The 13,674-nt window shown below is 36.9% G+C and overlaps 1 protein-coding gene across 1 annotated transcript; it reads left to right on the forward strand.

Moving 5' to 3' along the window:
* The first annotated feature begins 11,045 nt into the window (after positions 1 to 11,045).
* LOC309494281 (uncharacterized protein) lies at positions 11,046 to 12,873 on the forward strand. The gene is made up of 4 exons (XM_082163546.1): positions 11,046 to 11,274; positions 11,800 to 11,893; positions 12,015 to 12,102; positions 12,462 to 12,873. The coding sequence occupies exons 1-4, from the start codon at positions 11,241 to 11,243 to the stop codon at positions 12,669 to 12,671; spliced, it is 426 nt and encodes a 141-aa protein (XP_082019672.1). The 5' UTR covers positions 11,046 to 11,240; the 3' UTR covers positions 12,672 to 12,873.
* Positions 12,874 to 13,674: the final 801 nt, after the last annotated feature.

Genomic DNA, 13,674 nt, shown 5'->3' on the forward strand with positions numbered 1-13,674 from the left:
TTATCTGTCAATCATTCTAGTGAGGAAATATAAAAAAGTCTTCTGTTTTCCTTCCTCAAATTCAAATACAACTTTCCACACAGTGCTACACAACAAAACATTGGGGACAATGTTAAACCAACACTGCTCAGATCACATACAGGTCCTTCTCAATAAATTAGCATATTGTGATAAAGTTCATTATTTTCCCTAATGTAATGATAAAAATTAAACTTTCATATATTTTAGATTCATTGCACACCAACTGAAATATTTCAGGTCTTTTATTGTTTTAATACTGATGATTTTGGCATACAGCTCATGAAAACCCAAAATTCCTGTCTCAATAAATTAGCATATTTCATCCGACCAATAAAAGAAAAGTGTTTTTAATACAAAAAAAGTCAACCTTCAAATAATTATGCTCAGTTATGCACTCAATACTTGGTCGGGAATCCTTTTTGCAGAAATGACTGCTTCAATGCGGCGTGGCATGGCCGTAATCAGCCTGTGGCACTGCTGAGGTGTTATGGAGGCCCAGGATGCTTCGATAGCGGCCTTAAGCTCATCCAGAGTGTTGGGTCTTGCGTCTCTCAACTTTCTCTTCACAATATCCCACAGATCCTCTATGGGGTTCAGGTCAGAAGAGTTGGCAGGCCAATTGAGCACAGTAATACCATGGTCAGTAAACCATTTACCAGTGGTTTTGGCACTGTGAGCAGGTGCCAGGTCATGCTGAAGAATGAAATCTTCATCTCCATAAAGCTTTTCAGCAGATGGAAGCATGGAGTGCTCCAAAATCTCCTGATAGCTAGCTGCATTGACCCTGCCCTTGATAAAACACAGGACCAACACCAGCAGCTGACATGGCACCCCAGACCATCACTGACTGTGGGTACTTGACACTGGACTTCAGGCATTTTGGCATTTCCTTCTCCCCAGTCTTCCTCCAGACTCTGGCACCTTGATTTCCGAATGACATGCAAAATTTGAGCAACCACTGAGCAACAGTCCAGTGCTGCTTCTCTGTAGCCCAGGTCAGGCGCTTCTGCCGCTGTTTCTGGTTCAAAAGTGGCTTGACCTGGGGAATGCGGCACCTGTAGCCCATTTCCTGCACACGCCTGTGCACGGTGGCTCTGGATGTTTCTACTCCAGACTCAGTCCACTGCTTCCGCAGGTCCCCCAAGGTCTGGAATCGGTCCTTATCCACAATCTTCCTCAGGGTCAGGTCACCTCTTCTCGTTGTGCAGCGTTTTTTGCCACACTTTTTCCTTCCCACAGACTTCCCACTGAGGTGCCTTGATACAGCACTCTGGGAACAGCCTATTCGTTCAGAAATTTCTTTCTGTGTCTCACCCTCTTGCTTGAGGGTGTCAATGATGGCCTTCTGGTCAGAAGTCTTACCCATGATTGCGGTTTTGAGTAATGAACCAGGCTGGGAGTTTTTAAAAGCCTCAGGAATCTTTTGCAGGTGTTTAGAGTTAATTAGTGAATTCAGATGATTAGGTTAATAGCTCGTTTAGTGAACCTTTTCATGATATGCTAAATTATTGAGACAGGAATTTTGGGTTTTCATGAGCTGTATGCCAAAATCATCAGTATTAAAACAATAAAAGACCTGAAATATTTCAGTTGGTGTGCAATGAATCTAAAATATATGAAAGTTTAATTTTTATCATTACATTATGGAAAACAATGAACTTTATCACAATATGCTAATTTATTGAGAAGGACCTGTATGGTCCCACTCTACAGAGGGTTAAAGTAACACTGAAGCAGTGATCAATTTAATTAGATAATTAAGTGATGATTGAGCATTAGTGATGAACACCTGCTGGTAACAAGCAGAATAACCGAAGGGAAGAGTCACCATTTTAAGTCAGAATTATGTTGTTTTATTATCATAATTTTGTTACACATTATCAGTGTTTGCTTCAGTTGGGCTCTAGTTGGACACTTTTCTATCCCAGGAGGCCACGGGAGAGGGTGGTCTCCAACTTACTGCCCGCGGACACCTGGTAGTGTGGAGCCTGTGAGTTGCCCGCTATTCTATTAATTCATTCTATAAATAGCCCTAACTTGCCAGTAGCGATCCACTGTAAATCGGGACTCCAGACTTCGACTAAATTGTATCATTTTGCAACCCTTTTTCGTGCCGGTGTGGCAAAAATGTTGCACTGTTGCCTCTACAAAATTACACAAATTAAAATGACATGCATTATGTCATAAAATGACATACATAAATGGCTACTGTTTGTGAAAACACATACAAGTTTTTTTTTTTTTTTTTTTTTTTTTCACTGTGGTAGTGAAGAGCCATGTATGGTTACCTGGATTACCATGATCTACAAATGTATGATACTATGGAAGAACAATGGTACATTGTAATAGGCAAATAAAAAAGAGAAGCAATTCTGTTGCACTGTCAGAATATTTAAATATTTAAAAATGAGGTTTTAACACTTTTTACCAATGTAGTTTATTTAAACATTTGCATCCCGACTGAAGCTTTTTTGTGTTACTGTCTGTAAGAACCACCCATTGGCCCAATGACGGAGTCCAGCGGCCTGGCGAAGGAATAATGCATGTATGTCTTTTCAGCGCTCCAGTGAAGTTCACTTCATTTATTGGAATTTAGTTTTAGTATTACTTTAGCTCTATGCGTAATCTGACTCCAATTTCAAATGATAATCAAATTTAGATCGTGTTTCTGATTAGAAAATAGTCATAAATATTGATTATGAATTAATTTAGATCTTTGATTATTCTGGGCATCTCATAATTTCAAATATTCGTTCATTACGGACCTAGTGTCACTTTGAGACGTCACGTCGTGAATGTGCGCTCACGATCACAAACTACACAGTAAATTCCACAGTGTTAAATCAACACTGCTCAGAGCAAATATGGTCCCACTCTACAGAGTGTTAAAGTAACACTAAAGCGGTGTTAAAGTTAATGAGATAATTAAGTGATTAATTTAGTGATGATTGAGCATTATTGAAGACACCTGATGTTAACAAGCAGAATCACTGAAGGAGAAAATCATAAATTGTAAGTTACCATTATGGTGATGGGTGTTTGCTTTAGTTGGGCTCTTGACCCTTATATGTTTACTTTAAATTTGACTGTTGTTTGTCTGCTGTTATTGATGTATAACAGTCAAATGAACAAAGTAAAAGTGTGATCTGATAGTGTTGGTTATGTTTTGACATAATCATGCTGTGATCTGAAAAATGAAACTTATTGAGATAGTTTGGTTTATCTTGTTACCAGCAGCTTTGTGATTTTAACAGCATATGATTATCAATACTTTACTTATAATCCAAAATATTTCATAAACATTGTTCTGATCAAAACACTTTCAAATTAATTTATTTAGAAACACAGACATCAATAATCAGCCTGTGAATCTCAACAATGGTGACAATAATAAAGCATGTTGCAGTGGCTGCCACCAATCACAACTCATTAATGGCTCCCATCATGCATTGCGGAATGAATAAATTATGATCTGAATTGTCTATTTAATTTACTTTCCCTAATTGAATATTCTGCTCGTCACCATTGTTGAGATGCATAGACTGAATCTTGACGTCTGTGTGTGCCTAAAGGAAAGATTTTTTTGTTTTAAACAACTTTTAAGAAATCCTTTATATTATATAAAAAATTCTGGATATTTATGCAGATTCACAGTTATTTTGTAACCAACAACATAAATCGAAGTCAGAAATAAGGATCATAATGAGTTCAGTGATCAAGTTCAAATGATGAATTTCATAATATAACCAACACCATCAGATCACTTTTTTTTTCTTTGTTCATCTGGCAGTTATAACTCAGATACAACAGCCAAACTAACTCTAAAGTAAACATATAAGGGTCAAGAGCCCAACTAAAGCAAACACCCATCACCATAACGGTGGCTTACAATTTGTGCTTTTCTCCTTCAGTGATTCTGCTTGTTAACTGCAGGTGTCTTCAATAATGTTCAATCATCACTAAATTAATCACTTAATTATCTCATTAACTTTAACACCGCTTTAGTGTTACTTTAACACTCTGTAGAGTGGGACCATATTTGCTCTGAGCAGTGTTGATTTAACACTGTGGAATTTACTGTGTAGCCAGTCCTGAAATAGTCAGAGGGTGCAGTGCAACTATTTTACCCTATGCGGCCGCTCACTGCTGATCCATAGGTGTAATTTTTTGTAATAGTTGCAGCGTACAACATGCTAAGTCAGGGAACAGTCAGAAATCAGACGGTCTTCCTAAGATGTGCCCCATGGTCCATTCAAAGTCCTTTCAGTTTGATCTATCCTGGACAAAGATTTGCGGAAACACCAGACTGCACTTTTAATCTACTAAAATTAATGATTTCTGAAACTTCAGAATAACTCAAGATGTAACATTTATTTGTCAGGTAAAAATGTATCATGCCAATTACACAAGTAAATGATTAAAAGCCAATTCAGAAATAATAAATACATGACATAATTTACTCAAAGATGACTCTAAAAGTAAGTAATGCTTTCCTGACAGAGACACACAGTGGTGTGCCAGTGCTTTCCAACAGGAAAACACTGAAACATCACTGTATGGGGGATGATCCTGGTAAAGAGTCCCAAAGACTGCTCTGACACCTCGCCTTAAATACCCAGACCAGAACAAAAGGGTTATACCAATATTGTTTAGAGTTGTTTGGGTCAATCCATACCCTAGGAGGTAGCACCTGCCCAGTGGGCATTTGATGTCAATTTGACATCAAATTGATGTCAAAATTACGTCAAGAAATTGGTCAAAAATGAAAATCAAATTGACGTCAAAGTGTTGATGTCAATTTGATGTCAAGATTTGACCTCTGCTGATGTCATTTTGCCAAACAAAAAGGTGAAACGCATGGCCGTACACTTATTACCAGCTTCACTTAAAACTAACCAGATTTGCTTTATTTAATTTCCGGTTTAAATAAATATAATATTTAAATAGTTTAAAATATATTAAACATATTTTGATGACACCATGATGGTGGTTAGCGTTTGCTTTAGTTGTGATCTTGACCCTTGACTCTTTAATATAAAATTTTCTCTGGCTGCTATAACTGTGTGTTTATAAAGCACAACTGTTGTAGCTAAAAAAGCCATCAGAAACTGAGATCAGGAGATGTTGGTGGTTTATTGATGAAATCATCATGTAACTGCCTGAATCCCTGATCATGTTCAGTGTCTTGTGCTTTGATTATATGGGACTTGTGGTTTAAAAGTGGTTTTACTCATGACAGAAGTAATTTGATTCTACAGCATATCTAGCAGTTTTGTTTATCAAATAATGCACTTGTTTTTTAAAAATCGATTTAGTGCACAAAACCCTGTCATCTATGGCATTACTGAGACGCACACAGACATCAAGAAACAGCGTATGAATCTCAACAATGGTGACAATCAAACAAAATATCCAGATAATCAGATCAACTACAGCTGCATAATTTATTAAAGCTGCAATGCATGCTGGGAGATATGGGTGAGTTTTGATTGGTGGTACCCAGCATGCACTGCAGCATGAAGCATTTCATTGATTGTCACCATTGTTGAGTCATACACTGATTCTTGATAGCTAAGTAATAATGTTAAGTTTAATGCATTAAATGTTTTTAAAATCCTTTATTAATTAAAAAAAACATTATTCTCATGCTGTTAAATTAAATGGCTTATGTTATAATACAACATTAAAATCACAAGTCCTATATAACCAAAGATTAGACACTGAATAAGATCAGCGATACAGGCAATTACATGATGATATTGTCATCATCTTCGATAAACTGCCAACATCTCCTGATCTCATGGCTTTTTAGCTACAACAGTTGTGCTTTATAAACACACAGTTATTAGCCTGGTAATACCAGACTCTGCTACTTCACTTTGCTTCGTATACAGAGTCTGGCATAGCATAATAGAGAAGTGTTTTCTCTCTCGCGGGGGGGCGCTTGTCTGAAGTTTAAAATCATTGGTTACCCGTAAGCCAATCACATAACGTTTGGTTATGGCGTGTGTTATGCGCATGCTCAGCCGCATCTAACTTCCACTGTAAACACATGTATGATGCAAAAACTAAACCATCGAGCGAAATACCGGAGTGAACATGGCTGTGAATGACTTTTGCAGATTATGTGAAGTAAATCTACGCATCCACGGTACAATCAGCGTCTACGTCACGGCTCTCAGCCCGCCCTCTGTTCGTTGATTGGCCCGGCTGTTTTCAGGCCGGTGGAAAACTGAAAGATAGGCTGCTATCTCAGACTGACTACAAGAGCGAAATGAAATTAGCGGAAGTAGGAAGTCTGACGTAGTCAGGCTACACAGTTATAGCAGCCAGAGAAAATTTTATATTAAAGAGTCAAGGGTCAAGAGCACAACTAAAGCAAATGCTAACCACCATCATGGTGTCATCAAAATATGTTTAATATATTTTAAACTATTTAAATATTATATTTATTTAAACCGGAAATTAAATAAAGTAAATCTGGTTAGTTTTAAGTGAAGCTGGTAATAAGTGTACGGCCATGCGTTTCACCTTTTTGTTTGGCAAAATGACATCAGCAGAGGTCAAATCTTGACATCAAATTGACATCAACACTTTGACGTCAATTTGACTTTCATTTTTGACCTATTTCTTGACGTAATTTTGACATCAAGGTGCCCGCTGGGTGGTTTCAGGAGATATTTTAAAGAGATATCACCCAGAGAGGGGAACCGGATTCTCCTAAGTTCTCAATCTTTCTCATTAAACCAATGACTGTAATGAAATTAAGACCATTTTACCAATCACACTGAGACACTTAAAATGATACCAAACATGAAAAGGAAAAACAATAGATTCACAAGATACATCATATGTGATATATAGACATTCTTAATTAACTTTCAGTGACTTGAGGAGGGAGAGGGGGGAGAGAGAGGGGGATGCAGAGATAAGGTAGGAGAAAAGTTTGGACAGGACAATCCTGTCCTGTGCTCTGTCTTTGCTATTTGCTTTCCAGGGTGCATTTTATGGCTTTATTGCAGGGTGCGTTTTGTTTTAGCAGGAAAATCAGTCCTTACATGTCCATTTCCATGATGAGAAGAAATCAAAGACTTCTTGATACATTTACATTTAGTAATTTAGCAGACACCTTTATCCAAAGTGACTACAAATTAGTACTAAATTAAGCGAGTCATCGTGAAGAGGCAAAAACAACGCAAGAAGTGCTCAAAATACAAAGTTCAGGCATTGTTCAGAGTAGCATAAGCCAGACAAGGGAGGATTAAAGGAAAAGGGATTTTTTTTTTTTTTTTTTTTTTTTGAGGTTAAGTGCTCATGGAAGAGATGAGTTTTTGGGATTCTGCATTCCGGATGAGGGTGGTGAGAGCATTCCACCAGCATGGAACCGGGAATGAGAATGTTCTGGAGAGTGATTTTGTGGCTCTCTGTGATGGAACCACGAGCCGTCACTCATTGACCGATCGTAGGCTTCTGGTAGGGGTGTAGATTCGTAGGAACGAGTGAAAGTAGAGCTGAGCCTGTGGTAGATCTGTAAGCAAGCGTAGATCTGTAAGCAAGCATTCTTCTTGCCATTGTGGTGGCAAATGACTCCTAAAATGGTGTGGCAGTTAAATAATGTGATTTTCAGAGAGAAAATTATAAATGTACGTATTTGAATATATAGTTTCATAATTTTTCTGGAATTATTGATTTTTTTTTAAACACTTGTAAGTCTGCACTAGAATATCAAGATATTTTATTATTTCGCATATGTAAAGTTAAAAAGCATATGTACACAGCAAAATCCCCAGTGTTGAATTAACTCTGCTCAGTGTTTATATAATCCACACTCAGAGTGTTATAAGTAATACTGAAGCAGTGTTAAAGTTAATGAGATAATTAAGTGATGACTAAACATTATTGAAGACACCTGATGTTAACAAGCAGATTCACTGAAGGAGAAAAGCAAAAAAAAAACAAAAAAAAACATTATGGTGATTAGTGTTTGCTTTAGTTGGGCTCATGACCTTTACATTTTTAACTTCAGATTTAGTTTGGCCTCTGGAACCGAGTTATAACTGCCAGATGAATAAAGAGAAAAGGTGATCTGATGGTGTTGGTTGTGTTTTAACATAATCAGTATTTGACCTGAGTCACTGAACTCAATCGAGAGCATCATTTCCGAGTTAGGTTTACTTTATTGATTATAGCAGCACTGTCCTTGTACAGCATAACATTTTTAGCCTTTTCAATTAAATCAAAATGATTTCACAATAGTTGTTTTGATAAAAAAAAAAAAAAAAATGTAGACATTCATGTAGACATCAAGAATTAGCGTTTGAATCTCAGTAATGGTGACAAACCATATATTTAGATAAACAGATCAACTCTGAACATAAGGGTTGTGTTTTAACATAATCAGTATTTCTCAATCATTTGACCTGAATAACTGAAAAAAAAATTGGAGTTAGGTTTAATTTATTGATTATAGCAGTACTGTACTTGAACAGCATAATTTTTTTAACATTTACAACAGAATTCAAAGGATTTTTTAAAAGTTGTTCTTATACATATATACAGTGATGGGAATAACGGCGTTATAAATAAACGGCGTTACTAACGGCGTTATTTTTTTCAGTAACGAGTAATCTAACTAATTACTGCTTCCTCCATTACAACGCCATTACCGTTACTGTCAATAAAAATGCGGCGTTACTTTAATTGAGCTCACTGAAGCGGTTTTCATCCGAGTAGGCTCTCTCTCAGCCATAGGAGCTGCAAAGTTTTTTCTCTGGTGTGTGAGTGTTTATGAGGCGCGGGACTCGACAAAAGCGAGGCGAATGCCGCGAGCGTGCTCGACAGTGCACGAGAGAGACCGAGTGTGTCCGAGAACGCGCTCGACAGTGCGCGAGAGAGACCGAGTGTGTCCGAGAACGCGCTCGACAGTGCGCGAGAGAGACCGAGTGTGTCCGAGAACGCGCTCGACAGTGCGCGAGAGAGACCGAGTGTGTCCGAGAACGCGCTCGACAGTGCGCGAGAGAGACCGAGTGTGTCCGAGAACGCGCTCGACAGTGCGCGAGAGAGACCGAGTGTGTCCGAGAACGCGCTCGACAGTGCGCGAGAGAGACCGAGTGTGTCCGAGAACGCGCTCGACAGTGCGCGAGAGAGACCGAGTGTGTCCGAGAACGCGCTCGACAGTGCGCGAGAGAGACCGAGTGTGTCCGAGAACGCGCTCGACAGTGCGCGAGAGAGACCGAGTGTGTCCGAGAACGCGCTCGACAGTGCGCGAGAGAGACCGAGTGTGTCCGAGAACGCGCTCGACAGTGCGCGAGAGAGACCGAGTGTGTCCGAGAACGCGCTCGACAGTGCGCGAGAGAGACCGAGTGTGTCCGAGAACACGCTCGACAGTGCGCGACAGAGACCGAATGTGTCCGAGCATAAATACTTTATTTATAAATAAATTACACATATCAGCATTTGAATAATCTCTGTAGCATATTGGTATCATATGTAATGTTTTAATTAGTTTATATAACATAAACTCCAAAATAACCTGCAGGGAACGTTCAAACATATTTGTTTGACGGTTGTGAGCACGTGCGGCAAACACGACTAGAATTTGGCTAAAATAACCTCTGATAATGACGTTCTCTGTAGGTTATAAAAATAAACCCCCAAAAGATTATATTGTATTATTATTATTTATGTTGATACATTGTTCAGTATTATATTGAAAGCACTTTTTGTTAAACTTACTATTGTGAGGAAGAAAATACTTCAAGTAGGCGATACAGAATGTCTACCAGTTGTAAAGGTGTGTGAGTTTTATCATTTTAATTATATGCACTAGTGTATGTGTATGTATATTTTTATTAGGCTACTATTTATTTATTTTTGGTACATTTCTTAAGAAGCATAATTTATTTTTAGACTTATTTGTTGGCCAGTTGTGGTCTGTGCAATAAATATTAAAAGTTCTAAACCATCTATTGTTTTATTGTTGCACTATAGTAATGATACTATTTTTATATTTAAGTTAATAGGTGTCTCTCACATTGTCCCACAGCAACATTAAAATAGTGTAGATTAGTGTACAATGTTTTATAATAATAAGATGTTCTATTTAGTGTCAATTTCATTCATTTAACATTTCATATTGGGGGTATCCAAGAAATTTCTTATATTTAAACTTTTTTTTTTTTTTTTAAGTAACGCAATAGTTACTTTCCCTGGTAATTAGTTACTTTTGTAATGATGTAATTCAGTTACTAACGCAGTTACTTTTTGTGAGAAGTAACTAGTAACTATAACTAATTACTTTTTTTAAGTAACTTGCCCAACACTGCATATATATATATATATATATATATATATATTTATTTATTTATTTATTTATTTATTTATTTATTTATTTATTTATTTATTTATTTATTTATTTATTTATTTATTTATTTATTTATTTATTTATTTATTTATTTATTTATTTATTTATTTATTTATTTTATTTTAATTTATTTTTCTTAGACACACAGACATCAAGAATCAGTCTTTGAATCTCAACAATGGTGACAATTATAAAGCATGTTGTAGTGCACTCATGGCTCCCAACAAGCATTGCTGCATGAATAAATAATGAGCTTATGTTCAGAGTTGATCTGTTTATCTGAATATACAGTTTGTCACCATTGCTGAGATTCATACGCTAAATCTTGATGTCTACTTCTTTTTTTTTTTTTGGATCATTTTGATTTAATTGAAGAGGCTACAAATGTTATAAACATCTGTGATTACTGATAAAACACAAACTTAATGAGAGTAAAGGGTCACGAGCCCAACTAAAGCAAACACTGATCTCCATAATGGTGACCTCAAACAAAACATTTTCAATAGGACATCAACATCTAAACCTCTGTTAATTTTTCAATAAGATCTTCTGTAGACGTGTGACAGAAATAAAGTCAGACTGGTTAGTAATAAGTGAAGCTGGTAATGCTGTTTGTGAAGTTGTTTAATCAGATCTTCAGAGAGTTAGGCTGAATCCCAATTCTCTGTCTTACCCCTTCCCCTTACCCCTTCCCCTTAGTTTTGCACGTTCACGTGAGAGTAAGGGCTATCCCAATTCTCATTTTGATCAAGGGGTAGGGCTAAGGGGAAGGGGTAGATACCCCTTAAAACCAAGAATTTTCGCGAGCTTACTTGAAGCCAAGGGGTACCCAGAATGCACTGCGCAATCGGCAACAATGGCGGCCACACCACCAAGAGAGTCCCATAAATGTAAGTATTTTCGGCTTAAATGATTGATTGAAAAATTATGACAGTCTTGTTTTGTGCTCTACGCAGTCATGTTCATATGTATTTGCAACCATGTTGTTAACTGAAACGTTTTTAAACGTTTTTAAAAATCGCTAGTCTGCTACGCTAGGCTATGCTAACGATACATCGCTGGTTTGCACAATCAGTCCCGCATTTCTCTGACTAATGTCCGGGATTCGGCTTTTGGTTTCTACAGTCGCCATTCATTATGTGTAACGTTTCATTATTTGACACTGACACGCATGTGCCAGCTTTGCAGGTCATGTATTCAGCTTCAAACGGATCCCGACTGATACGAAAACACAGGAATTTAAGCAATACTAAAACGCACATAAACCGATCACTTGTTTAGCGTTCATGCACGTTAAACACTACATTCAGATTCACCGATTTTAATGAATTCAGTGTGATTGAAACAACACCTTGTGCATAAACATGATGAATAGCGACGGCAGACTTCTAAAGTTACTGTCCTGTATCACACAGGGACGCCGGAGGAAACCCGGCAGCTGATCCACTTTCGGGATGAAAACGAACTTAAGTTTTTAAAATCAAAATATGCTGCAAAGCAACTATGGGAGTGAGTAATGCGTTCATGTTGTAGTAATACATTATTGTATTGGTATTGTAGGTTATTATTGTAATAAGTTGTAATTAATTCCTGTTCATGCACCTGTACATTGTTGTTGGTTATGATACAGGACACTGATGAAAGAAATGGGGTTGGAGGGAAGGGTTTCTGGCCAACAGGCATCAAAGAAGTGGGAAAATCTTAAGCAAAGATACAAGGTATGTGATGTTCTGTTAAAGAAAAAAACAAACATACATCTTCAATCAATGCAAGGCAATGAATGCATACTGTATACGTTATTATTGTATTTTGAGTTCGATTTCGGCTTCCAACAATTATGAAAATAAGACAATCAAGGTAAAACGATTATTCAGATAGTGCCTAAACGGTCTCAAACATTTGAGAAAGCTTGTTTGAAATGTGCAGCTCTTAAAGTGACACCAGCCAACATTAATGCTGCAGTCATTATTGTTAATCAAACAAGAAAAGATGAAGATAAAATCACTCAATACTCTATTTAAATAAAGCCCTAGTTGTAGGCATTATTTAATTGTGTGTGTGTTGTGTGTCTTTCCAGGAACTAAGAACTCCCAAAACAGGGTCGGGAACAGAAAGGGGGGAAGTGACTGCTGCAACCTGGCAATATTATGAAGATATGCATGAGGTGTTGGGTGCCAGGCCCTCACTCGACCCTCCTGTGGTGGTGGCATCCTTTTATGAGGATCCCACTACAATCCTCATGGTATGTATGCAGCACATTTTGTGGTCTGGAATTGCAGAATGTTAACATGTTCTTATTGTAATGCTCCTATATATATTAGGGCTGGGTAAAAATTGATTCTCATTTTTTCGAACCAATATCGATTCTTAAATCCCAACAATCGATTAGTCATCCTGTTTTCAGTTGATGAATGAATTGTTCATTGTAGTGCATCCCATCCAATAAATCACAATAATATTTGTGCTTTGTTACTATTGATATGAAACAATCTCAGCCCTTTAATGTTCATCAATATTTAATTGAATATAACTGGCAAGTTTTTATGACAGCCACCATTTAAATATATTCCGTATAACTTTATTATTATAAAAATATGTGTGCTTTTAAAGTAGGCTAGGCTAGAACTGACTCCCATAGTTTATTAGTTAAGAGATGTTTCAATTGAGATAATTTGTCATGTATTCTACCTGATATCCAAAATAATCAATGGCGAATCAAAATCTATCCAAAATAATTGCAAGCTTTTGAATCGCAATCGAATCGTGAAATATGTCAATACCCAGCCCTAATATATATATATATATATATACATTTTTATTACATGGCTTGGTTGAATTCCAATGTATAATGCGGCCTGTTATTTCTTGATAACAGTATCTTGTTATTTCGATATTTTCTTTAGCGGAAGCAATACAATCGTTTTAAATCAATAAACTTCTTTTTAAATCAATATTTTGTGTCAGATTATTGATTTATTTTGTAATAAGCAGGATAATGTATAGCAAGGCGGATAACAACCCCTTCAGGCTGATTCCCGTTCCCGGGGTTGTTATACATTATCGCTAAACATTATCCCATATATATATATATATATATATATATATATATATATATATATATATATATATATATATATATATATATATATATATATATATTATAACACAATTTTCACATGACATGTTGTCTTTGGAGACGAAGAGTTTGACCTGCCCTCCCGAAAAGCATATCTGCTCCCTAGTTCAGTTTGCCGACATATGCATTGCTCTCAGCGAGCGCAAGTTGTTTT

This window comes from Leuciscus leuciscus (assembly GCF_965113295.1).
Source record: "Leuciscus leuciscus genome assembly, chromosome: 3".
Lineage (NCBI taxonomy): Eukaryota > Metazoa > Chordata > Actinopteri > Cypriniformes > Leuciscidae > Leuciscus > Leuciscus leuciscus.

Coding starts and splice junctions, on each gene's coding strand:
- LOC309494281 (XM_082163546.1), top strand. CDS start 11,241: ATGGCGGCCACACCACCAAGAGAGTCCCATAAAT. Junction 11,894..12,014: donor GCTGCAAAGCAACTATGGGA/GTGAGTAATGCG, acceptor GTTATGATACAG/GACACTGATGAAAGAAATGG. Junction 12,103..12,461: donor ATCTTAAGCAAAGATACAAG/GTATGTGATGTT, acceptor GTGTCTTTCCAG/GAACTAAGAACTCCCAAAAC.